The following is an 18,600-nucleotide window of genomic DNA, read 5'->3' as shown; positions in this document are numbered from 1 at the left end:
TGAAGACATTTTATTTCATTAAAAGATTTTGGGTTTTAGAAATCTATACGTCAAATATCTCTACATTATGAGTTTCAAATAAAAATCGGAGACTGCAATGCTAGGATAAGCATGAATTGGAAATACGATATTAAACCGTATATATCATACATTCCAACAATTATATATGCCATTTTGTTTCTTAGTGTATAACTACTGACATCAATATAATGGACATTAATAATCGTACAACATTAAATAATAATGACAAGAGAGATGAAATTATGACAATTTGTCTTTATGAAGACGTGAAAATTAGGACGAGAGCCGCTCGGTGTTAAACGCGTAGTTTAAGTCACGATCTAATAAATCCGTTAAACGGCGCAAGAAGATTGCTTAGCGGATCGTTTGAAAAAATTAGAGAAGATACGTCTTGGCGCACGCTCTCTAGAGGAGAAGAAAAATACATGTGTTCCAGTTACGTGCCGATATATCGAGCAGTGGGAGCTCGTCGGCCATTTTGACGGTCTGCCGGGTGTCATACGTATGTGATGTTATTCTGTAATAACACGTTTCTCCTCGTGACTCGATCACGCTCTAATTCCTCACAATGATCTTCTTCGGTCGTTAGAAATGCATCTCTCCGATCTTCTTCCCATCCATTATTCGCTCTCCTTTTCCTTTGGAGAACCTGGAGAACACGGAGAACGCGTGCTGCAATCTGGTGACTTCGACATAAACCGTCTGAATTGCATGATTTTTGCGGTTTACCATCGATGGCAATTTCCCATAAAAATAACTTCTTGGCGCGAGACTCTTGAACCGATTTAACCTTATGTATTTATTTTTTATTTTCTCTCCTATTACTATTTATTAAAATGATTTTCTATATTCTATTTTGATTTTCTATATTATATATTAGCTATAGTAACTCTCAAATTTAGATATATTTTTTATTATATTTATATTTATCTATAAATACTGAATTGGGATAATTAGGATTAAAATATAAAAAATGTAAAACAGAACCTATAATTACTTACAAATTTATAATTAAAAACTCAATAAAAAATTACACATTTATTTATGGGATGTAGGAATGAATATAGAGTATAGAGATAGAAATATCATTAATGATTTATTTCTTTATTTGCTTTATTTATTATATCTTAAACACTTTCATTATCTTCAAGGAACTGCTTATTGGTTATTTTTGTCGGCTTGAACTTGGATTTTTAATTAAATTTTTAATTATTGCACAGATAGCGGAAATATTGAGAATTAACATGATAATTTAATAAAAATGTTATACTTTATTAAGTTCGATATGCACCCTTAATACAAAGCGTACAAAATTCCAAAAAGCTCGTTAATTAGCTGAAACAAAAGAAAACATTTTTTTAATTTAAATCATTGCTTTATATATTTATATAACTTATACAGAAAAAAATTAGTATTAAATTAAAACTTATATACTTCAGTTAACGTAATCATTATTTCATATATAAGCAACAGTATATAATCTTTTTAGAAAAATTTAATAATTTCAACAATATTATATAATTTTCTTTCAATATTATAACAGTCATCTCAAGAATGTAATATTATTATCTTAATTTTATTATAATAATATTTAGTTTAAATATATACTATTTGTCCATCCAACATTTTTTTTTCTTTATTCATGAAAATTATTCTTGAATAGTAAAAATATATTTTTTTTGGTAGAACTATATATTAAATATCTTTCAACAAGTAATTTGTATTTGTTTAACTCTATATAATCTTTTAGATTTTAATTTTAAGATTTAGATGTAGAGAATAAAAATATTCTCAAAACGATAATAGTCTTTTTTCTGTGTATACTTTTTTTTGCTAATATATGAATGTAATGCACTTTAATATACATCAGAAAAGAAAGATCATACCATTTGGCAATGCTGAAGGGCCTGCACGAGTCCGACGGCTTATCATACGAAAAGCCCGTTGAACATCTCACTATCTGAGGCTTATTGTTCCTGCAAACTATAACGTTGGTGCAGGCATCGTTGAGTCTGTGCACGTCGCCGTTGTTACACGAGCCGTTCGCCAACTCGCTTGGTATCACCTGGAACAAAGTCCATGGGTTCACCAGACTGGACGTCTCCGTCGCGATCGCGGGTCGATTGCCTAGTAGTAGACTATCAGCCGGTATCGTTTCTTGCTTGTTTTTTTCTTGGTTTATCTCCAGCTGGGACGCCTGCGGTCGCTGATGCCAAGGATCAGGCTCGACCTTGGTCAGCCATGGGTTGGCTGATTCATAAAGATAGGGCGGTTGAGGTTGCGTTGGATAAGCGGGCGGTTGAGGCGGATAAGCTGGTGGTTGTGGGGGATAAGCTGGTGGTTGTGGAGGATAAGCTGGTGGAGGTTGTGAAGGATAAGCTGGTGGTTGTGGAGGGTTGGTGGCAGGAGGTTGTGGAGGGTTGGTGGGAGGAGGTTGTGGAGGATTAGTGGGAGGTGGTTGTGGAGGATTGGTGGGAGGAGGTTGTGGAGGGTTAGTGGGAGGGGGTTGTGGAGGGTTGGTCGGAATAGGTTGTGGAGGATTGCTTGGAGGGGGTTGCGGAGGATTGCTGGGAGGGGGTTGTGGAGGATTGGTAGGATGAGGTTGTGGAGGATTAGTGGGAGGAGGTTGTGTAGGTTTTGGTGGTATTGGTGTGGCTGCGCCTTTGCAGTCTACGTTATATGGATAATCGCAAACACCCAATATCTGAAAGAAAATTGTTAAAATACATCACTTATTTCTCACGCTAAAAATACGATCAGTGCATAGATATTCATAATAATCTTACATGTAATCGTATAAATAATTTTCTGTCTTAGATATATAATTCTATTCTAAATATATATTTATAATATATATTTTATATCTACAAATTAAAAACTTTTATGCAAGCATTTTAAAAATTTCAGTATTTTTTAATTTATTAGATTTTAATATCTCTTTAAAATATTTTATATAAATATAATATATAAAATTTTAATAAATAATAAGTTAAATATATGTATGTAAAATATATTTCTTCACATTTCGCATAATTAAACTATTTTAGAAATTGATGAAAATGAAGTATGCATAAAAATAAAATATCAGATTTTCTACTACTTTTGCATTTTTATGCTATTTATATTTTGAGGATTTAAAATTATAAAAAAATTATTACAATTTTTTATACATATTACATAATATTAATGTCGAAATAATTATAAAATTTATTCGAGTTAACTTATTTTTCTTTAGACTTTATATTAAATAATTTTTTAATATTTTAATATATACATATATATTAAACTCCTGCTAAGTCTATTTTAAGCAGCATGTCATTGTGTCATTTCGTGACTTAAAATTCCGCGAGCGTTCACGGTGCATATTTTAGAATGAATTCTTACGTCATTGTAGACCAGACTGTGAGGACAGGAGAATTGGGTAGGTTTGCCAGCGACGCATATGTAGAATTCTGAACAGTTGGTCGAGCTTCTGTAACGTTCGTTCGGGTCTGGACATTGTTTCGATCCTGGCGGCAACGGCGGTTCTGCCAAGCAATAGAATTATTTCTTTACTCTTTCAATTATTATTATTAGTAGTGTCAATTAAAACAATTTTTTTCTTTGTTGAATTTTGACATTTAAATAGAGTTATAAAGACATTATTATAAAATCTTTAAGAAAAAGATAATAAAAAATTCATATATATCGTGATTACTATTACGTCAGAATGATATTAATGTTATTCTTCCGTCCTTTTCGCAAAAATTCTTCTTTTTCATTTTTCGCAAATAATTTCACTCCGTGAACTACTGATCTAATAAACAAAATAGCGATTGAAAGATGATCGAATTGGCCGAGAATCATGAATGGAATGCGCGCCACATGATTATCGATCGCACTTACTTGGCGTGGGAGACGGTCGATTACCGCAATTGACGTTGGAAGCGAAGTCGCAGTAACCGGCGGCAGCGTTGAAGAGCAAGCCGTCCGGGCAGGTCTGCTCGATCACCACGTCGTCCCAGCAATTCAGATAATTGGCGCAGCTTTTCGGACTTGGGTACTGACCTCTTGGGCCCAGGCAGCCCGGTGGAGGTTTATGCGGCGGTGGTGGAGGTTTATGCGGCGGTGGTTTCGGTCGCGACGGCGGTGGGATAGGACTCGGAAGCTCGTTTGTGTCACCCGGATTGCTCGGAAGTCCCGGATATTGCCTGCCGACAATGGCTTCGTCATGATTCACCGAGGCGTTTTTCCAAATCTCTGAACGACTGTCCAATCTCTGGATGTCAAAGTTATCCCACAGAGTTTCTATTTCTGAAATTTGATTTAGTGCGCGAGACGTTTGTAACGATAACTTGATATTGATTCTAATAGCTTGTACGCAAGATAAATAATAATAATTAATAATTGAAAGAATTAATTAATTAAATAATTAATTCTGAAAAAGCAACATAAATTTAGCAGAATTAAGAAAACAAATTTATAATTATATATTGATGAAAAATAATATAATTATAATATATATATATATATATAATAAATATATAATTTACATTTTTTATATACTCATATAAATATAATTTACACACACACAAATTTTAAAAAATTAGAGACATTAAATACTTAAGCGAAATAAAAAATATATTTTAAAAAGCACTAATAATAATTTATATATAATAGAGTCATTTGAAAAGCATTCTTTGGATATCGTTATGTCTTTGACATGTTAACGTTAACGTAACACATGTCGTAACGTGTTACGTTATCGTTATCGCAGTTACGCAGGAAGCTCTCGTGAAACTCGAGACTCTCGGCCCTGAAACCTTCGGCACTGACCTTCGGGCTGTCCGGCGAAGGCAAACTGTCTACCGATGAACGACGCCGGCGTCGTCGTCCTCGTAACCACCGCTGTCGTGGATCTGACTCTCCTCCTGGCCGCGTCAACGAGCTCCAGAGCAAGGACCACAACGACTAATGTCACGTTCACTTTCATCTTCCTCGTGGGGTATTTTTCTTTTGCACCGACGACAGTTGCGAGGGGTCGGCGCCCTCCACCAGGAAGAAAGAATACTCTTCTCGAAGAGTACTATTTTCCAAATTTTACTTTTTTTTTTTTTTCGCGAATGATCCGAATCGAAGGATAATCGCTGACACTGGCAATCGGTGGCGCGAGTCCTGACGCGCGATGGAGTCCCGATGCTGGATGAACTGGACCTGATCGCTTCCAGAGCCTTACATAGGGCAACCCCCACCGCCGCCAAGATTCCATAGGGATTGTAGGACCTCAATTACACGGCGGTGCCGCCGCGTAGGACCCTCTTCTTGTTTCGCAGGAAGTGCTCGCAACCGTTGCTTTCGCACCGATCTTTCGTTCCTCCTTCTCTTCGTATCTCCCTCCTCTACTTCTGACCCGAGAACTCCTCATTGGACGAGATTTAGGATGCACCCGAAGGATGCATGCACGCTCGCGATGATCATTCGTCCTGTCCGTGGAGTTGTTTTTTTTTTCGCTGGTTCGTTGCGGATAGGATAGGTGCTGGATATTGTTACCAGACGAATTTAGGACTTTAACCCTTCCAGGTCGGTTGTTTAATTCATTAAATATGCATTCCAAAAGCTTGACCGAGGTCTTAAAATCTTCGTTTATGACAAATTGTCACGATCGACTCAACGGTACTAAGAATAGTACTCGATACCTTGCTACCTGGTGACTGTTTTTCAATTTATTAATCTGTTTCTTGGAAAATGAAAAAGGACACATCAAACGAAATTGAAGATCTTGCGAACATAATTTCGGACTTCTCATTGTCAGCTTTCATTACTCATTTATTATTAAAGGAGAATATTATTAATATAGAAATTTTGAGTGTGTACGATAACGTGGATTATTACTTGTAAGTTAAAATGGAACGAATATTTATTCGAATGATACAATAGAGACGTGCAGAATCATTGCTTCGCTCTTGCGAAGCCTGCTCTTTTCTTATCTCTTGTTGTCGAAAATTAACGAATTTTCAGATCTAGAAGCTTCTTTTATTTTCGTGTTTGATCTATCTAATATTTTGGAACAAGCTTTTTCGATCATCGTTTAATCTATTATTTTATTATTTCCAGAATATAACATGTCTAGAAATTTTGCTCTTACATTAATGATAGCACAACTGTACAGTTTTTCTCCTATGATGGATTTTGATTCTTGAAATTCTATTTGTCAATGTATACTTCATTTTCCCAGGAATAATTATCATAAATATTTTAGCGAGGCACTCTTTTCTTTCAGTTTCCTTGTTCGTTTTATAATATACTTTGCTAATTTTTTTCTATTCACATTTTGCTTACACTTGATTTTTTTATTACGTTATTATTACAAATTGCTGAAAAAGTTTGTCAAAAATTAATGACGCGAATTAACTTTGTTCGTCCATCGTGGCGATCTGCAAGGTCTTCTGTGTGATCAAGTCAATATCCTACGGCACAGAAGAGAAGGAAAAATTCCACACCTGCAAGATTCGCATGGCGGAGGGAGGAGAAGGGGTGAGGTGTACCGGTATGCAAAGGTGGACGCACTCTCGAGAGGACTCGTTACGCACTCGTTACCGAAAGTGTGGGTCCTGCGTATGGCTGCTGCGGTGACCGCGGTATGTAGGAGGCCCCTATCGTCCTCCTCGGGAGGGCTCATCGTCCTTTTTATTATCCGTTTGGATAAGAGATTCGGCGGACCCGGCAATAAGGAAGAATCCGGTCGAACGGCAAGAACGGCGAATGAGAAAAAGAAAAAGTAAAGATGATCGCGTCCACGTAATCCTGGAATCCGCCGAGTTCTCCAATCTTTTCCTGGCTTTGAATTTCACGTTGCGATCTTGAGTCACGCGCGATGACCTCGCCGTTTCCTTCTTCAACGTGTCAGCGAGATCTGCGATATTTTAGGACTCACGTAATCGGGCATGCATAATATCAAGACTTTTACAGGATTGGAAAAAAATTAAGTGTTTCGTGTGCTTTTATCTGGCTTAATATTGATGGAATTTTAATCGTCTTATATTCGTATGATTTGAATAAAATATTATTTTACTTTATAATAGCATACATGATATTAATTTTATTTAAATGGGTTCCGAGGAACTTAACAGTGGTAAAATATAATTATTTACCCACAAATTAAATTACATTATATTATATTTTTTAAAAAACATTTTTAATCTCTTTGTCAATCTTTAATACTAAAATCTTAATTATATTAGAACTATATACAGAAGATTAGATTATATGTATATATAATTTAATATATTTAAAATTAGAAATTTACTAGTTTGATTTAATCAAACTAAATTTAGAAATTTGCAATCGTTTCGAATTTTTTTTAGCAACATTTTTTTATATCTATTTTGTTTTTTACTATTTACTCCTGCGACATATTTTTACTCTTATACTTGATTTATCACACAATAATTTATAAATTAAATACTTAAATAATTTTATAACTTATTTAAACTGATAGAATCTTAATAAGAATTAAGGTTTCTCATGATAGTGTCCGTTCGCAGAGACGTATGACCTTGCGATCAAAGTCACAAAGAATGATAATCCCTGTCTAATCCTAACAGTGCTGATATTTACATCACGCGTTCGACGAAGCGGTCGCTTTTTGAGTTTTCGTTGTCTTCATGATTTGTGTCCGATCGAGTTTTCGTCGTTGTTTTTACTCGAGCGTAGTTTAGACCGCAGGTCGAGAGATTACAGGGGGATCTTAGATGGAATGTCGACAGGACAGAGAAATGAGGCGGGAATTCCCGCCTGCAGAATCGCGTGATTGATTCATGAGAATGAAAAAAGAAATGATTAATCTTTAACTAGACCGTCGACAAAATGCAATGAACGAGAAACAAATCATTAATTGTAAAACAAATTGTTATGGATTTTATTAAATTTTATCTATCTAAATTATATCTAAATTAAGCTGTTTTAATTTAGATACATTTCTGTTTTAATAATTTATATATATATATATATATATATATATATATATATATATATATATATATAATTTCTTTGTAGTTTAATCACTATGTTGTATCATGACCTGAAAATTATTTTTATCTTTGTTGCAAATGTTGTCAATAGTGTCACAATGTTTTTCGTGCACGATACTGAATCGAATACTAAATAGCTCGCAATAAATTTAAAGTGGCTTACACAGCATACCACTTAGGTTCAAATACAAGGACGATATCTTCGCTGAAAACATGCGTGCACGCTTGCTTTGCATACATTTTTTTAGTACCAAAGAAGATATAAAAAATTTCTCATATTTCTATTATACAATTTTTATTTAATTACAATAAACTGCTTTTTACATTTTTTGTTTCTTATTTCTAAAAAGATTTGTCAGATTTTTAATACTGCTATTTATTATAAAGTCAAAAAGGATGAACAAAACGATAACTAGAGGGTAACAAAAATTTGTCACTTTATTTAGCTTTAAAATAAAATTGATTTAAAAAATATAAAATAATGATTTATACTGAATATATATTTAACGTTATAAATATAATATATTGCAAAAAATTTCTATCTTTCTATCTCTAGACGTTTCGCCGAGACATAGATCTCGGCACAGCAGGGAACAACCAAATTTAGACTCTCTGGAAGCAGAATGATTCTATAGATATGTATATAGGAACAAACCTGGTGAATGCCCTACGTAGACATTAGTTGGAGAACATTGGGAATATTACCCCCTTTTCTTATTTATAAAATTGATGCATTTCAATAAATTACAATAAGAAATTTTAATTGATTATTAAATAATGTAAATAGAAATATGCATATGTATTATGTTAATCAATATCAAGACTAATATATTTTTTAATCTCAATTCTTTTATTCGAATCAGTTTCTAACAGTTTCTTGTAAGACGAAATGCTTTTTACACCCGATAAATATGTTTAGCTCCAATAAATTTATAAATATATATGTATATGTTTTAAGAAATTTTCGATATCTCAACATTGGTTTAAAGATAATAAAAAAATATATTTTTTTCTCGAATTTTACTGAAGATTTTGAGCATTGAATTTAACTAAAGCTTTGTTCCGGCGCATGCGTTCCGTTTGTGCAATGAAACTCGAAAAACAGGTTGGGAAACACGTCATGTATTAAAGCAGGAACCATCCGAAATGACGTTAAAAATGCAGGCGCTGAGCGGTGATACCGCAACGCTCATTCGAATTCATTTCGGCGCAGGTTGAAGTGCACGCACTGCGAGAGTGCGTCTGACGTAGGTGGTCTTTTACTACTCTTACGTGTTCATAATTCAGCGCTCAATGATAGAGCGCTGCCCGGAGGATTACAAGCACTTAGCGCAATCGTCCGGCGATAACTGTTTTAAACAGTGTTATTGCTATCGAAGTAAAATGCATGCTGAGCAATCACCCTCGCGATTACGCCGAATAATTTTCGCAATTCTTTACGGACTTTTTTGCAGTAATTTGGATAATGACGAATAAAAGTCTTACGTAATTATCATTTGATTTCAAATCCCATTGAGTAGTATTTTTAAGGATTTTGGAATGAAATTATACACACAAAAAATATCTTTAAATACTTCAAATAACTTAAAATATTTAAAATCAAAGTTCAATTTTTTTTGCTACAAAAATTATGATTATTTAAATGAAATTAAAATGTTTAATTAAGTCTTTTTTCTATATAATCGATGTAGAGACTTAAAGACATATATTACGCTAAATCTGTGATATATCTTTAGTTTATTTGATGTGTAAATTTTACTGAAAAAATTAGTTTGAAATGTAAAAGATAACAGATGAAGGATTGAAGGGAATGATTTTTCAAGGGATCGAAATGAGAGAAAAAACACAGAGGCAATTTGGGAAGGTCGTTTATTCTTTCCCTTGCAACCAGTTTTTCTGACTAATGTTGGGGCACAATGACGTCAAAATCTGTTCAGAGCCCGAGGCGGAGGGCCAAATTTGCATAAATAACACAAGTGTTCAAAAACGAGCAGCACGTTGCAGGATCGACGATAAATATAGGTAGGATTTAAGTAATAAATTCGTGTAGCTCTCGTTATTTTTATACGAAACGCATATAGAAGGACTCAAAAGTTACCATTTTGATAATGAAGGTTATTAACCTTCGTTTCTAAAATGGTAACTTTTTTTTTTTATATAATTTATCAAATTTCTATATATTTTTAATTGTGTAAAAAGTACATGCAATAATTTGTTTAAAGATTGCAGTAAATTTTATATGATAACTTCTTTTTCTTCTGCAGATGTACGATTCATTTTTTCTTCAGTTTATGAATTCTGTTTTTGATACATCCTGTATTGAAAAAATCTTTTATTTTGCGTTTAGATATTTATACCTCGCGATGAGGCCGACTGGTTCGTTAGAAGTTCTTTTAATTGCGATACGCACCCTTGTCTACGTGTTCAAGAGATATACGATAAAATAGTGATACATGTGTGCTACTGGCGGTGATGTAAGATGCACATTTCAAGATACGCATTACATCGCTGCAAGTATAGGTGTCTCACCAACAATAAACATTACACCTTCTACGGGCTCTGTCATCAACATTTGTATTTACGAACAAGAATTTATTATTGATATGAGTAATTATCAAATATTTTCGATACTTTTATTTTGAAAACTGGAATAATTTTAAACTAAAATTAAATAAATATTAAATGTTATGCTTAATCCGTTAAAAATTGTATCCATATATCAATGTTTGATCCGTTATTTATTTTCTTTATAGTTACACTTGAAAAGGACCACAACCATATGGTCGAAACGTCGTGTAAATAAATTAAATAATTTTGGCTAGTCAGGTCGTTTTTAATTAACCCGTTGTTTATTAAATAAATAATTTTAGAATTTTTGGAAATTTTTAATTGATAAACATTGACAAGAATAAAGTTCATAATCTAAAAAAGATTCAATAAATAAATGAAAATAAATATAATATTGCATCTAGAAATACTATAGAAAAAATTACAGAGTGTATACAGAATATTATACATTATTTTTTAAATTCTATTTCAAAATTAAAATCTCAAATATAATTTTATCAAAAGTGATAATTTTTGTTATTTTTTCACTCTCGATAAAAGATATTTTTAGAATCGAACAATTATACGTAGCAATATATGGTGAATGATTCAAATAAAACAGTATAATAAATGAATCAAATCTCTCTTAAATCGTTATATCTTGTACTACTTTGTATATTTCTTAATTTACAATTTTTAATTAACTTTCTAAATTTTATTATAAAAGTAATAATTTTTTTTCTATCCCCGCGCATAATGTAAAATATTTTTAAACAGATAGGTATACAAATTATAGAAACATAAATTCAGATAACTAAGAAAACATGTTTCTCAATAATTGAAAATGTGCACATATCTATACAAGTTATTCAAGAATAATCAATGTCCCACGTAATTCCCGATACGGGATATCCGCAGGCGTTTATTGGCTAAGTGCTCTAATGAATCGAGTACATTTCGAGGAAAAGATCGTTGGAGGAAAAAGCGAGAAGACGAGAAGGGGGCGAAAGAACGACGATAAAACAATTAAAAAGGATTCAGAGAACGAGGCAGAATGAGACGCGGCCGCAAGAGGGTCCGACAAAAAAGGACGATGCAACAGAAGAAAATAAAGGGGGAGAGGAACGTGGTGGACTCGAACGCGGGTCCAAGGACCAGAGGTCCTTGCTCTCCGGGTCATAGCGGCCTACAGACTCTTTGCAACATCTTCCTCGGGCCTCTTTCAGAGGCTCTCAAATCTGGCCTATTCGGAGCCACGAATCCATCAACATCGATGTGACCATATCAGGTTTACAATGAACAGTGAGGAAATTCGTAATGAATATCATTATTACGATTGTGCGATATTATAACATGATAAATGACTGATGGATATAAATATTTGCTTAATTGAGATATTTATTTCGTACTGAATAGTCCATTAGTCTAGATAAATTTTCTGGAATAAGTATTGCATTTTTTATGATATTTTTTAGATTTTGTGATCTATCCTCTTCTTCAAATTTTGTTTCTTTTTATTTTAAGAATATATATAAATAATATACAAAATTTTGAATGCTTTTACAAACACAATGTAGAATGCTAAAATAACTAATATATTTGTCAGATTTAGAGAGATATAAAAAGAAACAAAATTTCTGTTTTAAATTTAACATTATATTTCTCTTGATTGAACGCGCGATTATTACATGAAAGCATAATCATTTTTTGTAAAATAATTTAGTCCTGACATTTCATCTAGTTTACATAATCGCTTGATATATTACATATCAAATGTCTTGCTAATGGAAAAATTAACTGCGCCTCAATTAGAGACATTAGAAAGCACGAGCATTTCCTTGATTACTTTCTCGCCGGGACACCTAATAGAACATTTTACGTGATTACTTGTGACTTCTCCGCATTATCTGCAGCGTTTCGTAACTCCACCTCGTAACAAGTGTTCGCGATTTTAAACAAGGTTTTAATCATTGCAATACTGATATGACACATACTCTTAATTTGAAAGTTAATGTTAAAGGTGTTACATAAAATAAATATAATATAATAAAATCATATAAAATGTGATTATATTAGAAAATAATATTTTTTCAGACTAATTATAAAATATTTAAAAAATATTAGGAAATATAAGATATTGTGCGAACATATACTCATATACAGGATGTTTACTTACTGAAAAAAGATGAAAAACCGGGAATATTCAGGGATTTCTTTTGTATTTGGGGGGAAAAACCAGGGAAGTCTCATGGAATGTTATTGAGATTCAGGGAATATTTTCGAAGATTCTTTTTTTGATAATTTTACTTTTGATCTTGTAAAGCCGTGTATGTAAAACTGACGTTTTATTTTGTAGAAACTCATTTATTGTTGAGTTTTGGCTTTATTTTTGATAGTTTTAGAGTTTTTGATAAGATTAAACAAATAATTCTAACTATTAAACAAAAAAATGGCTCGAGATAAACTGATTGTGAAATGTTCGAGTTCACTGCATTTTCCTTTGTTTGTTGACGATTTTTTTATTATTTCTTTTCAGATTTTAAGTGCTTGAAAATTCTATGATAGTTTTACAAAAAGCTCTATGTATAAAAATTATTAGAATATTAATTAAGCAGTTAAATTGTTCGAGGTACCGGACATATAAGTATTGAGACACTCGTATCTTTGCTCGTCTATAATAAATTAATTGTGCATGTATATATAAAAATAATAATAAATTATATATTTGTTCTATTGCTTGTTAACGATTATTTGTTTATGTCAATACATTTGAATAATTGTATTATTCCTTTCTAAAACAATACTCGTATATAATATTTGTCTATATATTATTGAATAAAAATATCGCGCGTGACTTCTTGTACATATGTTAATATATTCCACGATTTTTAATAATTCTAGAATTCTTGATATATAGATTAAACAAATAAAGCTGTTCATTAAAAGAATAGGCTGGGAAAAAATCGAGACAAACTGAGACGCCTTCGACACTTTGTCTTTCGATAATTTTTTTAGCGTTCTTGCCAGATTTTAAGCACTTGAGATTGCTGCAATAGTTTTACAAAAAGTTTTTTGTGTAAAAATGATTAGAATATTGTATTAGATAATTATATAAATTAGACGAGACACTCGAGACACTGGACGTAAATGAGGTTCACGTTATACTGGCGTTTCGATACGTAATTTGTTTATTAAATATTCTAACGATTTTTACGTATATCTAGAACTTTGTTCAGAAAGTATAAGTGATTGCAGAACGACACAAAAAAAATAACACAAAATCTCACTTAAAGTCGACAAAATATTCGAAATATCACCAGCGTCTCATCTCACAATCAGTATATATATGTATATTTTTATTTGTCTTAACATAATATTGAATATGAAGTACCTACTCTTTGTAACTTTTAAAGATAAAGAAATGAAAATTTTATATAAATGAAAAATTATTTTATAAAAGTTATTTAGTTTTTTAGTACATTTATAAATCTAACATTGAAACTTAAGAGACTCCGTGTTTGTTTTTCGTATGAATAAGAAATATTAAAAAATGCATGTAATAAAAAAATTTATTTTAGAGAAAGTTATATTAAAAAGTTTTGAAAATATTTTCTTAACTTGGAATTTTGAACAAAAATATCTGAAAAATCAGGGAATTCTCAGGGAATTTTTTTACAAGATTTGAGTAGACACTCTGCATATAAAGAAAATATTGTAAAATACAAATTATATATAAAAAAAATATAAATGATAACACATATACGTATACACATATATGTTGTTTTTATGAAGAAGAGAGAAGATTATAAATATTATCAAAACTTACATTTACTTTTAGAATTATTTAATTCAGCAACGAATATTTTAGTATTGTATTTAATTATTTATTATCAGTGTATATATATATATTTATTTTTTTTAATAATACATTAGTATGAGTTACAGTTTATAATATTATGCACAAAATATTATTATAATATTTAATAAATTATAATATTTTCAAAATAATTTTTGAGACTTTTGTACTTCGATATATTGTTAATTACGTAAGTTTGGAAAAATAGAAACTTATTGGCACGCGTTGTGCTGTTACTACATCCAGTCAATTACAGTCATGCGCAACGTGTTAATGCGATTGCATTACAGAAAGTAGCATCATTACGGAATTTTGTATAAAGTCAAAGTGTGTGATTAATTACGTACAATATTTTCCTAATTATTATCATTGAGTCTTAATCGACGTATATTAATCCATCTTATTTCTTTCACACATACACACGCGATAGTTTTATAAAATATAATACATCAAAATTAATTCTTCCTTAAGAGTAAATATTCAATTTCATATTTTATCTAAAGTAAATGATTGATTGAAAAATTAAGTATAATCTTAAATCTAAAAAGCAATTAGATTGTTTTAATAGAAATACAAAATTAAATTAATTTTAAATTAAATTAATGCTTAATAGGAGAATAAAAAATATTTATATATAACGAGTATTATTATATTATATTATAGTAAATTGAACAAAAATAATATATCTTTTTTTTTAAATCTTTTTCAAGATGTAACCGGTTTTACTTTAATGTAACACGGCTTGCCAATATTTAGGCGTTCTCTTAGGACTTTTTAATAAATCTTTATATTCATTTTTAATGAAATTAAGAAATATAATATTATAGTATTTAAAATTTATAAGTCTCGCTTTACATTTTTATCATTATTAATCTGCGTTTTATTTAAATTTATTGATTTATCATATTAATATTACATAGATTCTCATGTTTCTATTATTTTTTTCTATTATTGTTCAAATTTATATCTAATTTAAATGTTATTTTATTTTAGATAGTATAAATATTGAATTTAAAGAAAGATACATACATATAAAAACATATATAAAATAATTTTGCTAATTTATTTATATACTTTTTTTTAAATATAACATATATTTTTTATATTTCATATTTATTTTGAATTTAATCAGTTTTTTATTTTTTTAAATTTATAGAATTCAATTATAGGATATAGAACACGAACACCCGCGTAATCATGAGTAATTTGATACGATCAACTTCTTCCTTTGCGAATCGAGGGTGGGATTGCGAGAGACTTGCGAAACTGGGTGCCCCATTGTTTTATTCTTATATGTCTCGTTTCCTTTTGTGACCATTCCCACCGAGCATCGTGATAATTTTATCCAATAAACGTGCGTTTTTGTCCTCTTCGTCGTTGTCTTCGCTTGCATAATAATAGCCGGTGAAAATCCCTGAAAGATTGTTCCAGATGTTTCGAACACTCCCCGTTCTTCCGGAAAGCGCTGTCGATTGTTTAATGCAATATTTTTATAAATTTATTTCATATTTATATCGTGTATACCGAGTGAGAAATCTAACAAACTATTGTGTTTGATATTAATCAGCATAACTTTCATTCTGACATTCTATAAGAGTCTGGAGCATTTTTTAACGTTAATTAAGCGGCTTTCTAATTTCTAAAATTAGGAGATTTTCACTACATGTTTACAAACAATTCATCTGCACTCTGAATGCGCTATAATTTAGCATTGGAAATATAATTGTTTAGTCAAGTTTTGAAATGAGAGAAAAATATTTAGCATTTCAAAAAGAATTTCTATAGTTTATTCACAGCGAAATTTTTTCATCTCCACTTCGCAATAAAACAGTGTTTCGATTAAAAAAATGTATTTGTCCTCGAAACGCGTCGAATTCTTTCGGCCATAGATTTTCATCGGAATGTCGTTGCAGCGAATGATCAGGATTTTTTAATGGTCAGGAGCTGGTCTGAGCGCCTTTGCAGAAATTCACAATTAATCGCGAGGAGTTGAATAAAAAATGGCAAGAAAGGAGCTTTTGTATTCTATTATATTTGTTTTTACTCTCTCTTAATATTATAAATATTGATATTATAAATATCTTTCTATTAATATTATACTTATATCATATAATCTAAAACGTTCTATAAATTATGTATGTGGCATAACAAAGTTGTTTTTGAAAAAGACCGAGTAAACAAAACAATTAAATAATATTTTAACATATATAATAACGTTATAACATGCGTATTAAGACATTTTGAAATTGAAGATTACCTTGTTCGTCGGTGATATTCTTTGTCGAAACAAAAGAATCGTTCATACTGTATTATTTGTTATATAAATGTATATTGTCATATCGACGTGACACTTTTGTGTGAGAAGTAGGCATTTCAAACGACATTGAGAATGTTTCTTCTTTTCACCATCTCATCGCGTGAAGCTGGTCAGCTGGGTATAGAGAGGGAAAGAAACCATGAAGGCCTCGTCGAGGCCGCTCATGCACGCGAAATAAACGTCGCGGTTAACGGTGGTGCTTCGAGATAACGGAAACGATAGGCGCCACATGCTTTTGAACGCTTCGATTCACAATATGTCGCGATAATAACTGTAATGCTAATACGCTCCATTTGGAATAAAATCAATTTTAGTTTATTGATTATTGTTTGAATTTTAGAAAATATTTTAAAAGAAAAATTTAATCATTGTACTAATTTAACTGATGTAAAATTTTTATTTTTTTAAATTAAAGATATATAAAATTATATATAACATGCGATAGTAATAGTAATGTTTAAAACAGTATTATGAAAAATATAACAAAATATTATACCTTAAAAAATAAAACTTAAAGTTGAACTAAATTATTATATTATACAATTCTTTTTATTTTATTTGTTTTTTTTTATCTTTCAATATATATATATATATATATATATAATTTATATGAAAAAATAGTATAGAAACTTTTTGTTTCTCTTCTATATTGACAAGTAATTTTTTGTGTATAAATGAATTGTTACTGAATGAATTTTCCTCTGAATTGACAAATTTATACCGTTCCCTGTAATGATTTCGTTTTCCTCGGAACAGAATTTCACTTCCCCTCTTTAAGAGTCTTTACAGCGGAATATCTCTTTTATCGTACAAGAGTCCGCATTGCAAGTTGAAATCTCATCCATTAATTAGTCCTGCTTCGTTGAACCTCACGATGTTTTATTCGCAGGAAATTTATATATGAATAAATACAATTATAAAACACGCCAACTATTGATAACGATTTGTAGTGTACAGTTAATTTATATGGATGAGATTCAAGTTAGAGCACGAGGTTGAAATTTTTATATTTTCTGGAGCTATGACTTATAAGTTTACACTTGTTTATGATAGTGATAATTATTCATTGTAAATATATGAAACATGGCATTTTAAACATTTTTTTCCAAAATGATTTATTTTTAAGATTTTATGGAAATTATATGTATTATTATTCACAAATTTAGAAAGCTGGTGATTTAATTATTAAATTATAATAATAATTGTAACTTAATACAATTATAAATATGCATATTTATAGATTAATGAAATAGATTCATTATTTATAATTAAATACAAAAAGCATTCTTTTTTTCTATATATTTACAGAAGAAAGTTAAAAAAAATATGTGATTTTTAAAACTAAAATCAATGATGTATTTTACACATATTACGCTTCTATCGAATCGAAACAATAAAGATAAGATAAAGATTACTTTTGATACAGAATATAGTTTTATTGGTTAGCACATACAAGTATATAAATTAATAAAATATTTAATACGTTTTGATGACTTTTATCGAGTATTTATTAATTTGAATATTGGAAAAATCATATAAAAATCATTAAAACACATTTACATTTTCTTAAAAAACTGAATATATTGTGATATGATTAAGTTTCTTACTTAATCAATTATGAACGATAAGTACCAACGCAAATTAAACGTAAAGAAAATCATTATTTATGTATATGCAAGTGCCGTTAGTCCCAGGGAATCATCCCATTGACATGACAAACGAAGCGTTAAGAACGATTCTACTAATGGCCTTCCTTTCAGTACGTAATAAATCGCGGAGTATAAAGATGTTATTATTATTGTATTATAAGGACGTGTGTCGCCTTTCCTGTGAGTCACGCATAAGGAGAT

General features: G+C 30.7%; 1 protein-coding gene across 1 annotated transcript; it reads right to left on the bottom strand.

The window, feature by feature from the left end:
* Positions 1 to 1,352: 1,352 nt before the first annotated feature.
* Positions 1,353 to 4,993, bottom strand: LOC140664495 (uncharacterized). The gene is made up of 5 exons (XM_072889637.1): positions 4,837 to 4,993; positions 3,907 to 4,314; positions 3,406 to 3,548; positions 1,908 to 2,725; positions 1,353 to 1,356 (listed from the first exon to the last, which is right to left on the bottom strand). Exons 1-5 carry the CDS (start codon positions 4,991 to 4,993, stop codon positions 1,353 to 1,355), a joined length of 1,530 nt encoding a protein of 509 aa, XP_072745738.1.
* Between the last annotated feature and the right edge of the window lie 13,607 nt (positions 4,994 to 18,600).

The sequence above is a fragment of the Anoplolepis gracilipes genome, chromosome 4 (assembly GCF_047496725.1).
Source record: "Anoplolepis gracilipes chromosome 4, ASM4749672v1, whole genome shotgun sequence".
NCBI lineage: Eukaryota > Metazoa > Arthropoda > Insecta > Hymenoptera > Formicidae > Anoplolepis > Anoplolepis gracilipes.
Note: the sequence above shows the minus strand (reverse complement) of the source record. Positions and strands in the feature narration are given on the sequence as shown.

Excerpts from the sequence above, each read along its gene's own strand:
- LOC140664495 (XM_072889637.1), bottom strand. The coding sequence starts at position 4,993 with ATGAAAGTGAACGTGACATTAGTCGTTGTGGTCCTTGCTCTGGAGCTC. Across the intron at positions 4,315-4,836 it reads CTTCGCCGGACAGCCCGAAG|AAATAGAAACTCTGTGGGAT; the intron begins GTCAGTGCCGAA and ends ATCAAATTTCAG. Across the intron at positions 2,726-3,405 it reads ACAGTCTGGTCTACAATGAC|ATATTGGGTGTTTGCGATTA; the intron begins GTAAGAATTCAT and ends ATTTTCTTTCAG.